General features: G+C 39.5%; 2 protein-coding genes across 2 annotated transcripts in view; both read left to right on the top strand.

Moving 5' to 3' along the window:
• The window catches only part of CEP68 (centrosomal protein 68), a 46,901-nt gene that overhangs the window by 19,112 nt on the left and 10,052 nt on the right, over nucleotides 1-17,737 (top strand). The window contains exons 4-5 of the mRNA XM_069068957.1: nucleotides 690-812; nucleotides 3,200-3,296. Of these exons, the coding sequence (XP_068925058.1) occupies nucleotides 690-812; nucleotides 3,200-3,296 (220 nt within the window). The remainder of the gene's footprint in view (nucleotides 1-689; nucleotides 813-3,199; nucleotides 3,297-17,737) is intronic.
• LOC138146847 (small ribosomal subunit protein eS17-like) lies at nucleotides 9,692-12,069 on the top strand. The gene has a single exon (XM_069068961.1). The coding sequence runs from the start codon at nucleotides 11,613-11,615 to the stop codon at nucleotides 12,018-12,020; it is 408 nt and encodes a 135-aa protein (XP_068925062.1). The 5' UTR covers nucleotides 9,692-11,612; the 3' UTR covers nucleotides 12,021-12,069.

The raw sequence follows: 17,737 nt of genomic DNA, 5'->3' as shown, positions 1-17,737 counted from the left end.
TGTTATTTTCAGCCATGTTTTAAGGCCAGGGATGTTTGTAGCCATTTGTTTTAGGCTAACCTTTTTCAGCAGAAGTAAGTTAACATGCTAAAACAACCATACCAGCTGACATTTATGTAGCCCTATTATAAACATGGCTGCCCTTTACCCCAGATTTTTCACAGGCAATGTTGCATTTTCTCAGTCTAGGTTAGCACCTCTTTTTCTAGGTATTAACTCAGATGGTAGCGATATTGAACTAAAAGATTAAATGTTTTAAAATGTCAGTATTATAGAGGCCTTTTGCAGGGCTTTAGTTGCATTACTCTTCAGAAGAATTGAATTCTAATCCTGGCCCTTCCCCCAGTGCAACCTTAGACAAGTTACTCTTGGGCATGTTTCCTTATTTGTAAATGAAGGGGTTAGTCTAGATGACCTCAGAGGTCCTTCCCAGCTCTAAATCCAAGATCTTACTAAGTCCAGATATGAGCTAGTAGTTAGAAAAACCTCCAGGGGAAACCCCATGGATAACTTTTGTCTTACCTTGGTCAGCTAAACATGAAGGCATCAGGGAGAAATGAGGTCCAAGAGTCATTATTTATACATTAAGTAACTTTTGGAAAAAACCCTGTGTCTGCAGTAAAAGGATATTTGTCTTTATATTGGTATCCCTGGAACACAGATAAATAAGTTATATTTGGCCTCAGTAGATATTTTGCTGTTATCTGGAAGAGCTGATTTGCTGGCTGTATAAAGTAGCTGAAGTTACGGACAACTTGATTCCACCCAAGTCTAACCTTGCCAGTCTCAAGTCTTCCCTACAGCTTTATCGGGTAAGTATAAAACCCATGTGTTCCCTGTACCCATCTGTCCTCTGCGGGGGTTAGCTAAATTATTTGGCATTTACATTATAAACCTTTGTCTCATCCTGTGAACTGAGTCCCCCTGACTATTGGGAGGGGGCAGTTATTTTTCTCTTCCTGCCAAAAGCAGTACAAAGAAAGCTAATAAATCTACTTCATGTGGGGCTCCTGGTTTTCTTGGATTAGTAGTTCACATTTACATAGTACTTTAAGGGTTACAGAGCACTTTCCTTACAACAACTTTGTGAAAAAGGCAGGGCAAGTATTATTAGTCCATTTTCAAATGAGGCTTAAACAAGGTAAAGTGATGCCCTTGACTGGTAAGCCTGAGAGCCAGGGGCTGTGCTAAGCCTGTATACTGTCCAGTGCTGCCATCTTTGTTAATCATCTTTAGTTGGATACTTGATTCATTTCTCTAGTGCTTTGTATTGATAAATTACTTCCTATCTTGTGAGGGCAGAGTATTTGTTTTCTAGGAAATAAGGTAGCTCAGCAAGGATTGTTTCTGTAGGATTCTTTCTGCATATTGTTAGAGGCTTTGAAGTGTAGAACGCCTAACGGAGAGCTGTTCCACAGAGCTATTGCCTTATTTTGTCTGAACCTGGACTCTGTCTAGTTGACTAAACCTAGTTTCCTGCTCCACCCTGTTCCTAGGGGTTTCCCCCCTTTATTAGAGTTGAATGAAATGCAGTTAGTTGCATATCATACAAGGGAAAGGCATGGCGGGGAGTCTAAGCTAGTCTAGTCCTTTTGGAATGGCCTACTCTTGATGAGACTTGAGACTTACTCTGGGGCTATAGGTGTGAGGCAGATTTGTCATGGAGGGTCAACTTAGACTAAGATGAGATTGTGGCAGAAATAATTAGAGGCTACCTTCTATCTAAGCCTCCAAAAGCCCACACAGAGACAACATGGTATAATAAAAAGATTCTTAGATCTGGAGTCAGAGAACTGGGTTCTAATCCTGGCCCTTGCCCCAGTGCAACTTTAGACAAGTTACTCTTGGGCATGTTTCCTCATCTGTAAATGAAGGGGTTAGTCTGGATGATCTCAGAGGTCCTTCCCAGCTCTAAATCGAAAATCTTACTAAGTCTAGATATGAGCTAGTAGTTAGAAAAACCTCCAGGGGAAACCCCATGGATAACTTTTGTCTTACCTTGGTCAGCTAGGTGTCACAATGGTTTGAGTGCTGGCCTAGAGTCAGGAAGACTTGAGTTCAAATCTGTCCTCAGATAACTTAATAGCTTGTAACTCCAGATTAGTTATTTAACCTCTGTTTTTCTCAGTTTTCTCAAGTATAAAATGGGGACAGCACCAAAATAACTCCTTAGGCCCCACAGGATTTTTATGAGGATCAAATGAGATAATATTCTTAGAGCACTTGGCATAGTGCCTGGTACATAGCAGGTGCCATATAAATGCTTATTCCCTTCCCCTTCTCTCTCTCTCTCATACCCCAAGGCCAAAATCACCTCCAGACTAGGTGAGGCTGTCCAGGTGACCTTCACCTGGTGAAGGAGAATGCCATGATTCTTCTCCTCTGTAGAGGTCCTTGGGTTTGGTGCCCTACTATGAGGCCCTCAGATATTTTCTCTTACACTCCCCCAGTGGGCAGATGATCTTCAATTTATTTTTATTACAATTTGGAGTAGTCTGTGAGGAAGGGCATCCTTCTCTGTCTCAAATAGAACTGTCTAAACCCCAGCACACACAAAAAAGTGTTGCCTTGTACTCCCTGGTATTTGGGTATTTTTTTTCCAAAGCCAAGTTAATTAGAATTAGTTTTGCTTTGAGAAGTTCATGAAAAATCTTTGAGACAATTTGTGATGCCCTGGGTTATGGAGAGGGGAGGGTGAGGGGAAAAGGAGTGGGAGTTTCTTCCCAAGACATCTGAAAGAGAGCAGAGATGGTAACAGAGATGACTATGGTGGATTCGGCATCAGAGGACCTGGGTCCAAATCCTATCTCTCTTGCTTATTACTCAACTTCTCCTCTGTAAAATGAGGAGGTTGGACTAGATGAACTTTAAGATACTTCCTAGCTCTAAATCTGTGGTCTTCTGAAAGACTACCTCAAACTGCCTTTGAGCTGTGCTCTGCCATTGAGACAGACATCAAGCAGGCATTTTCTAGCAGATAAGAGTAAAATCTGTCTCGTATTTTTCTTAGTTTCAAAGATCTGTGATGTTAAGGAAAGACATCAGAAGCTCTTAGGATGGGGGTTTTATTTATTCTTCATCTTAGAGCTTAATATGGTGGCTTTGTGTTATTTTAAGTTGGGGGAACTTTTTCTTATAAAACTTAATAAATTATGTTCATAAGATGTTCGTTTTTCTTTATCCTGATATCCTTTTTAAGCAATTTAAAAAAGACATAGCTGAACACCAATCCCTGACTGAGAGTGTCTTACAGAAAGGGGAAATTCTGCTCCAGTGCTTGTTGGAGAACGCATCAGGTGAGTTGTTTGACATTTTGCTTCATGCAGGCTATAACCAATGTCCCTCTTCTCTCAAGAAAGCAGTATCTAGAACTGATATTTACTCTGCACAGAGATAAGAAACCTGTATTGTATAAACCCTAAGTTATATGCTATTAGATTCCCATTCACTCCCCTTGTGGTAACTAAACATCTGTACTACTCATCTTTCCCTTGCACTTCCTGGCTATTGCCTAGTCCTTCCACTTAAAAGTATAAAAATGTATCTTTGCTTTGGCCCTGAACATAGGAAATTGAATCTACTTTTGACAGTATTTCATGTTCTTTTATTTTTGTGTCCATTGGAAGCTTGGTTTTTAGAGGAACAAGTATGATTACATAAGGGCAAATAATTTCTCTTCAGTGTAGAAGTGTACAAGTATGTCATAGAAGGTAGGAGAATGAAGAGTGGGTACATGGTTACTGGATAATATGGGACCAACTGATAGGACCAACTGATGCCAATTTTATGGGCCAAGTAGAATGTTTACTTTTTAAAGGGAATCAGGCTCTGTGAAGGAATTTAAAATGGACCTAGAGGTTTAAAAGTACTTTTGACCAATAAAAAAGGATGTTTGTACTCAACATTGTGCTAGACTCTGGGAGTTCATGGAAGTATGAACCCCAATCCCAGCCTCTAAGAAGCTTACAACCTATTTGGGGCTATAAATACATCCAATGCAAGGGAACCTTCTGTCTCCTGAGGCAGCGCATTCTATATATGAATAGCTCTAATTTTTAGAAAGTTCTTTCTAACATCAAGCCTGCACTTTGCCTATGATTTCCACCCAGTACTACTAGTTCTGCCCAGTTTGCTAGTGGTAAAGCTGAGAATCAAACCCTTGTCTTTAGACTCCAAGTCTAGTGCTGCTCTTTCCATCTCACATAATGCCTCCCCAATAGATCAATAAGGCACAATTACATAGTTGCTCAACAGGCATTTCTTGGGCACCTATTATATGCCTATGTACTGTGCTAATCACTAGGGATACAAGAAAGGGCAAAAAGACAGTCCCTGCTCTCAGGGAGCTCACAGTCTGACAGGAAGACATATAAACAAGTGTATACATACAAGATGTGGGATAAATTAAAGTTGATCAACAGAAAAAAGCCACTGGCATTAAGGGAGATTAGGAAAGGCTTCTTATAGAAGTTAGTATTTTATCTGGGACTTGAAAAAACCCAGAGTAGCCAGGAGGCAGAGATGAGGAGAGAATTTCAGGTAAGGAGGGAAGCCTGTGAAAATACCCATAGCCTAGAAAAAATGTATCTTGTTTGAGGGACAGCAAGGAGGCCAGTGTCAGTAGATTTCAGAGTACATGGGAGTTTGTATGGTGCAAGAATATTGGAAAGGTAGGAGGGGGCCAGGATAGGAAGGGCATTCAACATCAAGCATAGGATTTTATAGTTGATCTTGAAGGTAATAGTGAACCATTGGATTTGACTGAGTTCAGAGTGGGGGTTGTGACATGGTTAGACATGAACTTCTGTAAGATCAGTTTGACAGCTGACTAGAAGATGAATTAGGGCAGGGAGACCAACCAGCAGGCTATTGCAATAATCTAGGTGTGAGGTGATGAGGGCCTGCGCTAGAGACATGACAGCTTCAGAAGAGAGAAGGGGTACTTATGAGAGATGTTAAGTAAAATCAACAGCATTTGGCAACAGATTGGATAAGAGGAGTGTGAGAGAGGGTGAGGAGTCGAAGATTACACATAGATTGCTAACCTGAATGATTGGGATGATAGGGGAACCCTGAACATTATTAGGTAAGTTAGGAAAAATTCTTTCTGGAGGGAGAGACAGGGAGAGTTCTTGACTTGTTGAGTTTAAGATGTTTACAGAACATCCAGTTAGAGATTTCCAGTAGGCACTTGGGGTTGTGAAATTCAAAGTTAGGAGAGGGGTTAGGGCTGGATAAGTATGTTGGAGAATCTTCTACATAGAGATGAGAATTGAATCTGTTAGACCTATTTGTAATGGTAATGTAATTTGAATTTTGAAGATCCCTTTGTATTGGCAAAGGTAACAGGTACTTTGCATCTTGTAAGTAATCAAGCCTCTGTTAAAGAAACAGAAGGTATGAACCCCTGTTGGTGACTTAACAGGAAGGGCTCAGCTGAAACAGGAAGGAGCTAATGCTGTGTGTGTGTGTGTGTGTGTGTGTGTGTGTGTGAGTGTGAGTGTGTATGTGACAGAGAGAGAGGAGAAGTCCCTGCTGGGTCAGACAGATCTTGGAGCAGGCTTTGTGGACACAGAAGCTGCTGTTGCCAGGGAGTCTGAAGAGGAAAGGCCCCACTCCCCGCAGAATGATTTTGATTTTGGGAACCTGGGTGAAGTGATTTTAATTCTGGCAACCTTCTGAAACTTCTGCTGAGTCCAAGGGCCAGACAGAGCTGCTGAGGATTTCAGAGGGCCAGCCCAAGCTGCTGAGGCTGGTGAGGATTTCCAAGGGCCAGCCAGAGGACGCATGACTGTGAGGCTGGTGCTTTGTATGAACCTGTTTGTGGCTTTGTTGAGCCTTGACTTCCCAGGAACAGAGACTATGAAGGATTTAAGGTGGACTGGACGCTGTGAGCTTCAGTGTGGAACAGTAATTGCTCAGAGAGCTGGACAAGGACCTGGGAGCTATCTGCCTTTGAACCCTGGTGACAGTTTGGTGAATCCAGGTAGGATCTGGGACCATGGAAAGGGATCCAGGAAATCTGAGAGACCACCCTGAGTCAAGCTGAAAGAAGACTTTACTTGGATACTGTGTACTGACTGAGAAATTATAATTTACTAGTGATCTAGGTAGATCTAGATGGAAGGCTTGTGTATTTTCTGATGATTGAATAGTGAATAAGTGACTGACTGAGTTAACTTAGTGTGCCCCATGAGTGGAGAACTTTGACTATTGTACTTTGTGTCCCTTAAGGAGGCAAATCTCCTTAAGGATGATTGAATGATTGAGTTATTAAATGACTGTTCTTTGTTCAAAACTTTGTGACCACTGTGGTGAAAACTATGTGGCCATTTTCTGTGATAAGTTGTTGTGAATGCTATATTTTGATTTTCTGTGAGAAGTTGTAACATTGTGAATGCTGTACCTTGATTTACTGTGAATGTTTTGCTCTGATTTGTTATGGAATAAATAGTGTAATTACACAGTGTAATCAGAATCTTAAAAGCTGTTCACAGTAGCATTCTTCTGGAAAGCTGCTCATGTTTGGTGTTGCCAAACAAAATAATATATGGAGAGAAGAGAACCCAGGACAGAGGCCTAGGGGACATGTAGAATTAATGAGCATGACTTAGAAGAAGACTCAGTAAAGGAGACTGAAAGGAGTGGTCAGCTAGGTAGGAGGAGAACCGGGAGGAAACCATGAAAACCTAGAGAGAAAAGAGTATCAAGAAGCAGAAGAAGCTGTTAAGTGGTGTCAGAGGATGCAGGAAGGTTACGAATAAGGATTGAGAAAAAGCCATTCGATTTGGCAATTAAGAGATCATTGGTAACTTTGGAGAGAACAGTTTCAGTTGAATAATTAGGGTCAGAAGCCAAACTGTAGAGAAGAAAGAAGAGAATGAGAGAAAAGGAAGTGGAGGCAGCTTTTGTAAATGGTCTTCTCAAAAAGTCTTAGCTATAAGAGGGGAGGACATAGTTTAATAACTAGTGGGGATTGGAGGTGGAGGGAGACAGCATATTTGTAGGAAATAGAGAAGCAGCCTGTAAACAGAGAAAGAAGATGAATGAGAAAGAAAGCATGATTGAGAGAAGCAGTGTTCTAGAGATGAAATGGGATCACTCGTGTGTGAAGATGACTTTGTTGTAGCAAAAGAAAGGGCCACCTTTTCACGTGTGAAAGAAGTAAGGAGGAGGTAGTTGCAGAAGGCCTCTGGTTGATTTAAGATGAGGAGGAGGGGGGAAGGGAGCTCTCTGAGAATGGCCTCAATTTTATTTTAAACATGAGGCAGTGTTCTCAGCTGAGAGGGAAGGTGCTATGGGAGGTTTGAGGAGGAATAAAAAGACTTGGAAGGTTGCTATTGTGGTTGAGAGAGTAAATCAACTAGGGAGATAAAGTGAGAGCTCAGTTGAGATTATTTAATATAAATTTGTAGTGAATCCAGTTGATAGTTTCATGATTTTCTCCAGCTTCATTCAATTGTAAATGAATAGAAATAAAGACAGCAGAAAATAATCCAAGGTTGAAGGTTGGCAGGGCAAGATCACTGATAAAAATAAGAGGGCAAGGAATTCAGGAGGATGGTATAGAGTTGAATTGGTTCACCAAGGAGTCAAGATGTGAAAGGGAGGTGAGTATGGCCAGTGCAGAGTTAATGACCTGGGAAAAAACTGAATCATTGGGGGGAGATTACAGTGTACACTAAAATTAGGGATTAGGGTTGCAAGGCAGAGGGAGAGGTAAGAATGTCAATAGACTGCAGTCAGATAAGGGAATTTCAGAGTTCATGAACATGGAAGTGGAGCACATGTTTGATGACAAGATCAAAATTTTGACCATCTCTGTGACTGCAGTGGGGTAGTAGATTAGTTCATGAGAAATGAGGAACTTTAAGATTATGGTGTGTGAGGGAATGTCATTATGAATGTTGAAGTCCCTTAGTATGAGGGCAAGAGTTGGGGAGGAAAAGTCTGTGAATAGGTTAGTGAACTCATTGAGGAAAGAAGGAGAATGCCCTGAAGTCTGATAGACAACAGCTACCAGAATTTTGATTTGGTATCAAAATATGCATTTAGTGAATCTCAAAAGAGGAGAGGTTACTGAGTGATGGGATTAGGAGGAGAACATGGAAGTGGCAGTGAGGAGTAAGGATTGTTCCAACTTGGGTTGAATGAATGAAAGTGCAACTGGTCCTAGAAAGAGTAGCCAGGGAGTCTGTCTTAGTGAGATCCAGAAGGTGGAAAGAGCAGAAAAGGAACAAAAAGATTTAAGATAAAAGTAAAGGACTCTAGAAGCTTAGAGGAGGAAATACAAGTAGGTAAGTATTGGCCTTGTCAGGGAAGACTTTATGGAAGAAGAGGTGGGGTTTGAATTAAAACTTGGTAAATTGGTAGTTTGGATAGACAGAAGGTTGGGCATTCCAGGTGAGATTAACATAATGAATGAAGTCATAAATAAGGAGGAAGTGTATGAGGAACAGTGAAAAGTTGAACCTGACTAAACTGGGCATGTATTTGGAGAGGAAGACGGTTAACTAGGTAGGTTGAATCCTGATTATGGAACAGCCACATAAAGGAACTTAGATTTGATATGGTAGGAAATGGGGGAATCTCAAAAGGTACCTAAACAGGGGAGTAACATGAAAAGACTGGTTTGTGCCCCAAATTTTTGTGTCAGTATCTAACTCTTTGAATGTGAATTCTTCAAATACATATTCTTTCCCCTACAACTTTCCATTTGACTATTCTTCTCTGTCCATCTACCATAGTGGTTGTGGGTGAGGATAGAGGAAGTTAAATGAGGTGAATCTCTATGCTGTTTTTGGTAGCATTCTTAAAGGGTATAGGTAGGAGGGAAGAGCCATAGGAGGGGAAAAAATAGATGTAACTGTAGGGAAATTTTTTTAGTTAAGGAGATTATATATTATGTTCAGAAGGAAAGTAGATTTCTTTATTAAAAGTTCTTGGTCATAGTACAAAAATTATTATTAAGTTCATCTTTCATATGTTCTGCCAATAAAAGTTGTCTAGATAAGTGTTTACCAATCCAGATTCCAACTATAGGTCAGTAAAATGCCTATGTGGTCCACCCTGGCTCTCAGTCTATAGTCTCGAAGTTCTGTAGCTTTAGCACTACAGTTCTACTCCCTTGGAAGAAGGAGGGAACTGGAGGTGGTAGGAGCAGAATGAAAAAAGTAATAGAAATACTTTTAAGGAATAAGGAGGATATTTGATAAAACTTGAACTAGGGCCAGATCATCAACTATAGTGGGGATACACTGATTTGGACAAGTTTGATTGTATTGGCTATATTCCAGTCTGGGAGAAGACCATGTAGAAAGGTAAGAACAGTAGCTAAAAATGAGGAGGAATTATGAGTAAGAATTGCCTATTTGGAGCATTTGGGTTTATGTAAAATGCTAGAGATCTGAATTTAGGGAGGGGAAATTTAGAAGAGTTTTAGGAAAATTGAAGGTGGCAAAGAACTAGAGCTGAAGGAGGAAGAGAAAAAGTATTTAAGGAGAGGAATTTGAGACGAGTTGGTAAGACGAAGGAAAGGAAATTAGTGACTGTCAAGGTAGGAGGAAAGTGATGACTCAGGAGTTCAAGACCCCTACAAACAGTTTACTGTTTTAGTTCTCTAGGGGAGCGACTAATAAAGTGAAAAGGACTGTGGATCTTCATTTCCAGGAAGTAAGAGAGCAGGAGGAATTTTACAGTGACTTGCATAGTGTCTGTTATTTACATTTCTGCCATGACCAAGCGACTGCTATCTATTCTCAGAGTGCAGACTAATCTCCTGTCTAAAAGAGAGGATGAAAGGACAATAAATACTTCTCTGCTCTCCTGGTTATCAGAGAGAATGAAGTGATGCTTTAAAAACAGAAGGGGGGGGGGGGTGAGGCTTCAATATGAAAACAGAAGAAACAGGACCTTAAGGGGCATAGGGGAATTCTAACCTGTGAAGAAGGTAATGGAGGGTGAGAAAATGTGAGAGAGAAAAAAGGAAAGTGGGATCATTGAACACTTGGAGCTGAGAAAAATCTATAAAGTTTTTCCGAAGGGGAGAGAGGTAAACCCTCTCTATGAAGAAGAAGCAGTAGCCTGTCCTTAAAGGAATGAGGAGATGGATGCTAGATTACTGAAAGAACTGGTAGCTAGGAAGATAGCTGTCTGGCGTAGCACATAGAGTGCTGTATTTGGAGTCAAAAACCTGGGTTCATATTCTACCCCTGCCAGTTACTTGCTGTTTGGCCTTGGTAAGCTTCATTTTCCTTCTCTAAAATTTGGATCCTTACTTCAGGGATTTGATGAGGTTTTCAATTAGATAAGTCATTAAAATATATTTAGAACTTTAAAGCACCATGCAGTTGTCATCTGTTAACCTGATTGCTAAGTGACATAGGTAGAGAAGGGGGTGGGTCATAGGATCAGAGAAAGGCAGATATATCAATTAGGACATGAACTAGAAGTTGATTCCTCTTGAAATTCTAGAAAATTATATTAAAGGGGAGATGAAGCCAAGATGGAGGAGAAAAGGCAGGAACTTTCTGAGCTCCCCCAAATTCCTCTCCAAACAACTTTAAATCATGTATCAAAATGAATTCTGGAGCAGCAGAACCCACAAAAGGATGGGGTGAAACGATTTTCTCGCCCAAGATAACTTAGAGGGACTGCAGGAAACGTCTGTCTCACTAGGGCAAAAGAGGAGTACAGCCCAGCAAAAGCGGTGCCCAGGCAAGCTAGTGGGAGGTCCCTATCCCCAGAACAGACCAGCAGTCAAGGCCCCTGTGGTCTAGGCACAACAGGCCACTTCTGAGACCTCCAGCTCCAGGCCTGATGACCCCAGTGTAGTAGGTGAGCTGTTGGACCTGAAGCCACAAGCACAGCAGGTGATCTGCCAACCCTGAAAGGCCCAGTGCAGCAGGTAAGCATCAGGGCCAGAGACCCTGGCGCAAGAAGCCTGAGACAATACCCCTTTTGCCCTAGGAGCAGAACTCAACTTTAGAAGTCATGAAATAGGCTGAAAAATGTGCAAAAAACAAACAGAAAAACCCCTGATTGTAGAAAGCTACCATTATGACAGGGAAGATCAAAGCACAAACTTAGTTTATGTGATTGCACATATAAAACCTTTATCAAATTGCTTACCATCTTAGGGAAAAGAAAGAGGGGAGGGAGGAGGGAGAAAATTTGTACTCAAAATTTTATTTAAAAATTATTGTTAATAATTGTCTTTACATGTAATTGGAAAAATTAAAATACTATTTAAAAGAAAAAACCCACAAACTCAGAAGAGGACAACAGTGTCAAAACATCTACATATGACACCTCAGAGAGAAATATGGATTGATCTCAGGTCCAAAAAGAACTCCTGGAAGAGCTCAGAAAGGATTTTAAAAATATATTAGGTAGAAGAAAAATTGGGGAAAGAAACGAGAGTTATAAAAGAAAGTCATGAAAAAAGTCAACAACTTGATAAAGGAATCACAAAAAAAAAAAGAAAAGAAAAAGATGTAGAAAAATGCAGTGAAGAAAACAACTCCTCAAAGAATAAAATTGGCCATGTGGAAAGGAAATACCAAAGCTAACTTTAGAAAATAATTCCTTGCCCTTTACCCTCCGGAGCCAACATGGGTCACCTTCAGACCAAGATCGTGAAGAAGGAGGTGCGAGTCATCATTGAGAAGTACTACACCCGCCTGGGCAATGACTTCCACACCAACAAGCAAGTGTGTGAGGAGATCGCCATCATCCCCAGCAAGAAGTTCCGCAACAAGATCTCGGGATATGTTACTTATCTGATGAAGCAGATCCAGAGAGGCCCTGCAAGAGGTATCTCCATCAAACTGCAGGAAGAAGAAAGAGAAAGGAGGGATAACTATGTCCCTGAGGTCTCTACTTTGGATCAGGAAATCATTGAAGTGGACCCTGATACCAAAGAAATGTTGAAACTCCTGGACTTTGGTAGTTTGTCCAACCTGCAAGTTACCCAGCCCACAGGTGGGATGAAATTCAAAACACCAAGAGGAGCTATTTAATATTTACTTTTGCCTTCTTTCCAATAAACTTGGGAACTCCCAAAAAAAATTCCTTAAAAATTAGAATTGGGCAAGTGGAAGCTGACTCCATGACACATCAAGAATCAATCAAACTGGGGCGGCCAGGTAGCACAGCGAGTAAGAGCACTGGCTCCAGTGTTGGGAAGACCTGGAGATCAAATCCCGGGCTCAGACACTTAGCACCCACCCACAAACACCTGGCCGTGTAACCTTGAGCAAGTTACTTAACCCCAGTTGCTTTAAAAAAAAAAAACCAATCAAACAAAATCAAAAGAATGAAAAAATAGAAGAAAATGTGAAATATCTCATTGGAAAAACAGATGACTGGAAAAGTAGATCTAGGAGAGGTACTTTAAGAATTATTGGACTACCTCAAAGCCATGATCAAAAAAAGAGCCTGGACAGCATCTTTCAAGAAATTATCATGGAAAGTTGCCCTGATACCCTTGAACCAGAAGATAAAAAAGTCATCCAAAAAATCTACCAGTGATCTGAAAGAAATCCAAGATGAAAACTCCCAGGGATAATATCACCAAATTCCAGCATTCTCGAGTCAAGGAGAAAATACTGCAAACAATCAGAAAGAAACAGTTCAAATGTCAAGGGGCCAGTCAGGATCACACAGGATTTAGCAGCCTCTACAGTAAAAGATTGGAGGCCTTGCAATGATATTCCAGAAGGCCAAGGAGCTCAAATTACAAACAAGAATCGCCTCTCGAGCAAAAGTGAGCATAATCTTTCAAGGTTTAAAAAAAAAAAGGATAGGGGCAGCCAGGTAGCACAGCAAGTAAGAGCACTGGCTCCAGTGTTGAGAAGACCTGGAGATCGAATCCCGGGCTCAGACACTTAGCACCCACCCAGAAACACCTGGCCGTGTAACCTTGAGCAAGTTACTTAACCCCAATTGCTTAGGGATGGCCAGGTGGCTCAGCGAGTAAGAGCATCGGCTCCAGTGTCGGGATGACCTGGATCAAATCCGGGCTCAGATACTCAGCACCACACCCAGAAATAATAACTGGTCATGTAACCTTGAGCAAGTTACTTAACCCCGATTGCTTTTAAAAAAAAAAAAAAAAGGATATTCAGTAAAATAGAGGATTTTCAGACATTCCTGGGAGGAAAAAAAAAAACAGCTAAACAGAAAATACAATTTTCAAATACAAGACTCAGGAGAAGCATAAAAGGGTAAACAGGAAAGAAAAAAATATAAGTTATTCAGTAAGGTTAAACTGTTTACATCCCTGCGTGGCAAGGCAACACTTGTAACTCTTGAGAATTGTATCACTGTTAGGACAAGTAAAAGGAGTATACATAGACAGAGGGTGTGGGTATAAGTCGACTTTGATGGGATGGTTTTAGAAAGATTTAAGGGATGAGAAAGAGGATTGCATTGGGAGAAAGAGGGAAAGTAAGTAAAATGGGGTAAATTATTTCACATGAAGAGACAAAAGACTTATTACAGTGGAGGGAAAGGGGGGCATTGCATGAACAGTGCTCTCATGGGATTTGGCTCAAAGGGGGAAGGACGTATACTCAGTTGGGTATAGAAATCTATTTTACTCTATAGTGAAGTAGGAGGGGAAGAAGACAAGAAAGGGGAGTGCTGATGGATGGGAGAACAGATTGAGACAGGCAGTGGTCAGAAGCAGAACATTAATGAGGAGGGACAGGATGAAAAGAGGGAGAGAGGAGAGAGAATTATAAACAAGGGAAATACTTAGTAATTATAACCATGAGTGTGAATGGGATGAACTTACCCATAAAATGGAAGCAAATAGCAGAATGGATTAAAAACCAGAATCCTACAATATGTTGTTTACAAGAAACAGAGAGCAGAGAGAGACACACAGAGCAAAGGTAAAAAGACTGGAGCAGAATATATTATGTGTCAACTAAAGTAAAAAAAAGCAGGGGTAGCAAGCATGACTCAGACAGAGCAAAAGCAAAAATAGACCTAATTAGAACAGATAAGGAAGGAAACTATTTCTTGCTGAAAGTTAACATGGACAATGAAGTAATATCAATTCTAAAAATATATGCCCCAAAAGGTATAGCATCTAAACTTCTAAAGAAGTTAAATGAGGAGGAAATAGACAAACTACTAGTGGGGGACCTCAACTTTCCCCTCTCAAAACCAGATAAACCTAACCACAAAATAAACAAGAAAGGAGTTAAGGTAAATAGAATTTTAGAATAGTGAGATATGATAGACCTTTAGAGAAAATTGAATGGCAACAGGAAGGAATATACCTTTTTCTCATCAATTACATGGCGCCTAAACAAAAATTGGCCATATATAAACACCTCACAATCAAATGCAGAAAGGCTGAAATCTTAAGTGTATCCTTCTTAGATTATGATACAGTAAAAATTAATAAAGGGCCATGGAAAAATAGATTAAAAATTAATTGGAAATTAAATAATCTAATCCTTAAGATTGAGTGGGTCAAAGAATAATAAATCATAGAAACAGCAGTTTCATTAAAGAGAATGACAACAATGAAACAACGTACCAAAATTTATGGGATGCAGCCAAAGCAGTACTTAGTGGAAAATTTATTTCTCTGAATGTTTACATCAGTAGAGAAAGAGCAGGTCGGTGATTTGGGCATGCAGCTAAAAAACTAGAAAAAGAACAAATGAAAATTCCCAATTAAATATCAAATTGGAAATTCTGAAAAATCAAAGGAAAGAGTAATAAAATTGAATAAGAAAACCATTGAATAAATACAACTAAAACCTTGTTTTATTTTTAAAAATACATAAACCATTGTTTAATTTGATTGAAGAAAACCAAATTATCAGCATCAAAAATTAAAAGGGTGAAACTCACCACCAATGAACAGGCAATTAAAGCAATAATGAGGAGCTATTTTGCCCAGTTATAGGCCAGTAAATCTGACAATCTAAATGAAATGGATGAATATTTACTAAGAATATAAATTGCCCAGATTAGCAGAAGAGGAACTAGAATACTTAATTAAACCAATCTTAGGGGGCAGCTAGGTGGTACAGTGAATAGAGAGCACCAACCCTGGAGTCAGGAGGATCTGAGTCCAAATCTGGCCTCAGACACTTAACACTGACTAGCCAGTGTTAGTTTGGCTAACAAACAGTGACTAATTTGGCAAGTCACTTAACCCCAATTGCCCTGCCTTCTCCCCCCTTCCCTCCAAAATAAACTAATCTTAGAAAAAAGAACTTGAACAAGCTGTCAACAAACTTCCTGAGAAAATATCTCCAGAGTCATATGGATTCACAAGCAAAGTCTACCAAACATTTAAAGAACAATTAGTCCCAATACTATATAAACTATTTGGAAAAATTGGCAAAGATGGAGTCCTACCAAATTCTTTTTATGACACAAATATGATGCTGATACTTAAACCAAGAAGAGCCAAAACAGAAAAAAACTGTTGACCAATTTTCCTAATGAATATTAATGCAAAAAAATTAATATACTAGCAAGGAGATTGTAATAATATATCACAAGGATTATGTACTATGACCAGGTGGAACTTATACCAGGAATTCAGGGCTGGTTCAGTAATAGGAAAACTATCAGCATAATTGACCATATCAATAACAAAACCAACAGAAATCATATGATTACCTCAATAGATGCACAAAAGAGCTTTTGACAAAATACAGCACCCATTTCTATTAAAAACACTAGAAGGCATAAGAATCAATGCAGTTTTCCTTAAAATGATAAGTAATATCTGTCTAAAACCATCAGCATGTATTATCTGTAAGAGAATAAACTAAAAACCTTCCCAGTAAGATCAGGTGTGAAGGATGTCCATTATTGCCACTATTATTCAGTATTGTCTAGAAATGTTAGCTGTAGCAATAAGAAGAAAAAGAAATTGAAGGAATTAGAATAGGCAATGAGGAGACCAAAACTACCACTTTTTGCAGATGATATAGTTAAGAGAATACTAGAGAATCGACTAAAAAATAGTTGAAATAATTTAGCAAAGTTGCAGCATATAAAATATACCAACATAAGTCATTAGCATTTCTATATATTACCAGCAAAGCCCAACAGCAGGAGATAGAGAAATTTAAAATAATTGTTGACAATATAAAATACTTGGGGATCCGCTGTCACAACAATGCAATATTCACAACACCCACAGTGACTGTAAATATGCTGATGTAGTTGTGAATCACAAAATGTAATAGGCTCTCCACATGGAGGACAGAGCTAAAGCATTTATTCAAATACCAGAAAGCTGAGTCCCAAAACCAGAAAGTCAAAGTCATTGCAGTAGCCACAATGTTGGTACATATAGTTGATGCAGTGAACACCTACATTCCCAACCCTTCAAAACAAAACAGGCTCCCTCAGGCAAAGATCCTCCTTTCCTCACTCATGGTAGCTGCTCAGCCTCCACGCTGCTTACTCCCAGCAGTTCTCATTCTCCGCAGTTCTAAGCAGAAGTTCTGTCTGGCTCTCAAAAGAAGTTCTGCCACCATAAGTTCTGTTCTCAAAATCACTTCCCTCTCTGGCCTGGACCTCTTATTAGCTTCTCCCTGCCCCACCCCTTCCTGCTATGTAAGCAAGTTCATCCCACTGTGAGATTCACAAGTTCTGGGTCTTAATACTTGACACAATTATGAACTTGAAACTAAGTGCTAATAAGTACCTGTTAGCTTGCCAATACAAGGGGCATGGAAGATCTTTAAATCCCATTACCGTTACATCCACCTGTCAAGACAAACCCAGTAACTATTTGAACACAGTTGCAAAACACTTTTCACATGAAGTCAGATCTAAATAATTGGAAAAATATTAATTGTTCAAGGATAGACTGAACCAGTATAATAAAGGTGACAGTTCTACCTAAATCTACTTATTCAGTGCCACACCAATCATACTACCAAAAAATTATCTTATAGAACTAAAAGAAAATCATAACAGAATTTATATGGAAGAACAAAAAGGTCACTATCTCTGAGAGGATCCCAGCTGGATGCTTGTCCTGTCCTGGATTCTCATGTTCCCGTAGCCCCTCTGATTCAGGAATATCAAGGAAATTAGTGAAAACAAATGTGAGAGAATGCGGTCTAGTCATACCAGATCTCAAATTGCATTATAAAGTAATAATCAGTAAAACAGTCTGGTACTGGCTAAGAAATTAAATTCAGAGACTAGATTTGGAGACAAGAACTCACTATTTGACAAAAATTGCTGAGAAAATTTTAAAACGGTATGGTAGAAACTGGGTATAGACCAACATCTTACACTGTATACCAAGATGATATCAAAATGGGTACATGATTTAAATATGAAGGGTGATACCATAAGCAGATTAGGAGAGCAAGGAATAGTTTACCTGTCATATCTATCAAGAAGGGAAGAATTTATGACCAAGCAAGAGATAGAGAGCACCAGTAGATGTAAAATGGGTAATTTTGTTTATATTAAAAAGGGTTTATACAAACAAAACCAGTGAAACCAGTATTAGAAGGAAAGCAAAAAGCTGGGAAACAATTTTTACAGCAAGTGTGTCTGATAATTTCTTAGATTAAAAATTTCAGAGAATTTATTCAAATGTATAAGAAAAGCCATTCTCCAATTGATAAATGATCAAAGGATATGAATAGCTAGTTTTCAGATGAAGCGAGTTATCTATAGGCATATGAAAAAATGCTCTAAACCACTATTAGAGAAATGCAGATTAAAACTA

Source organism: Petaurus breviceps, unplaced genomic scaffold (genome assembly GCF_028583685.1).
Source record: "Petaurus breviceps papuanus isolate PSGF00001 unplaced genomic scaffold, PetGlider_PUasm1.0 90775, whole genome shotgun sequence".
Classification (NCBI taxonomy): Eukaryota; Metazoa; Chordata; class Mammalia; order Diprotodontia; family Petauridae; genus Petaurus; species Petaurus breviceps.
This window is presented reverse-complemented; position numbering and strand designations above follow the sequence as displayed.

Bases quoted from the DNA above. Each gene is read 5' to 3' on its own strand.
- LOC138146847 (XM_069068961.1), top strand. From the start codon at position 11,613: ATGGGTCACCTTCAGACCAAGATCGTGAAGAAGGAGGTGCGAGTCATC.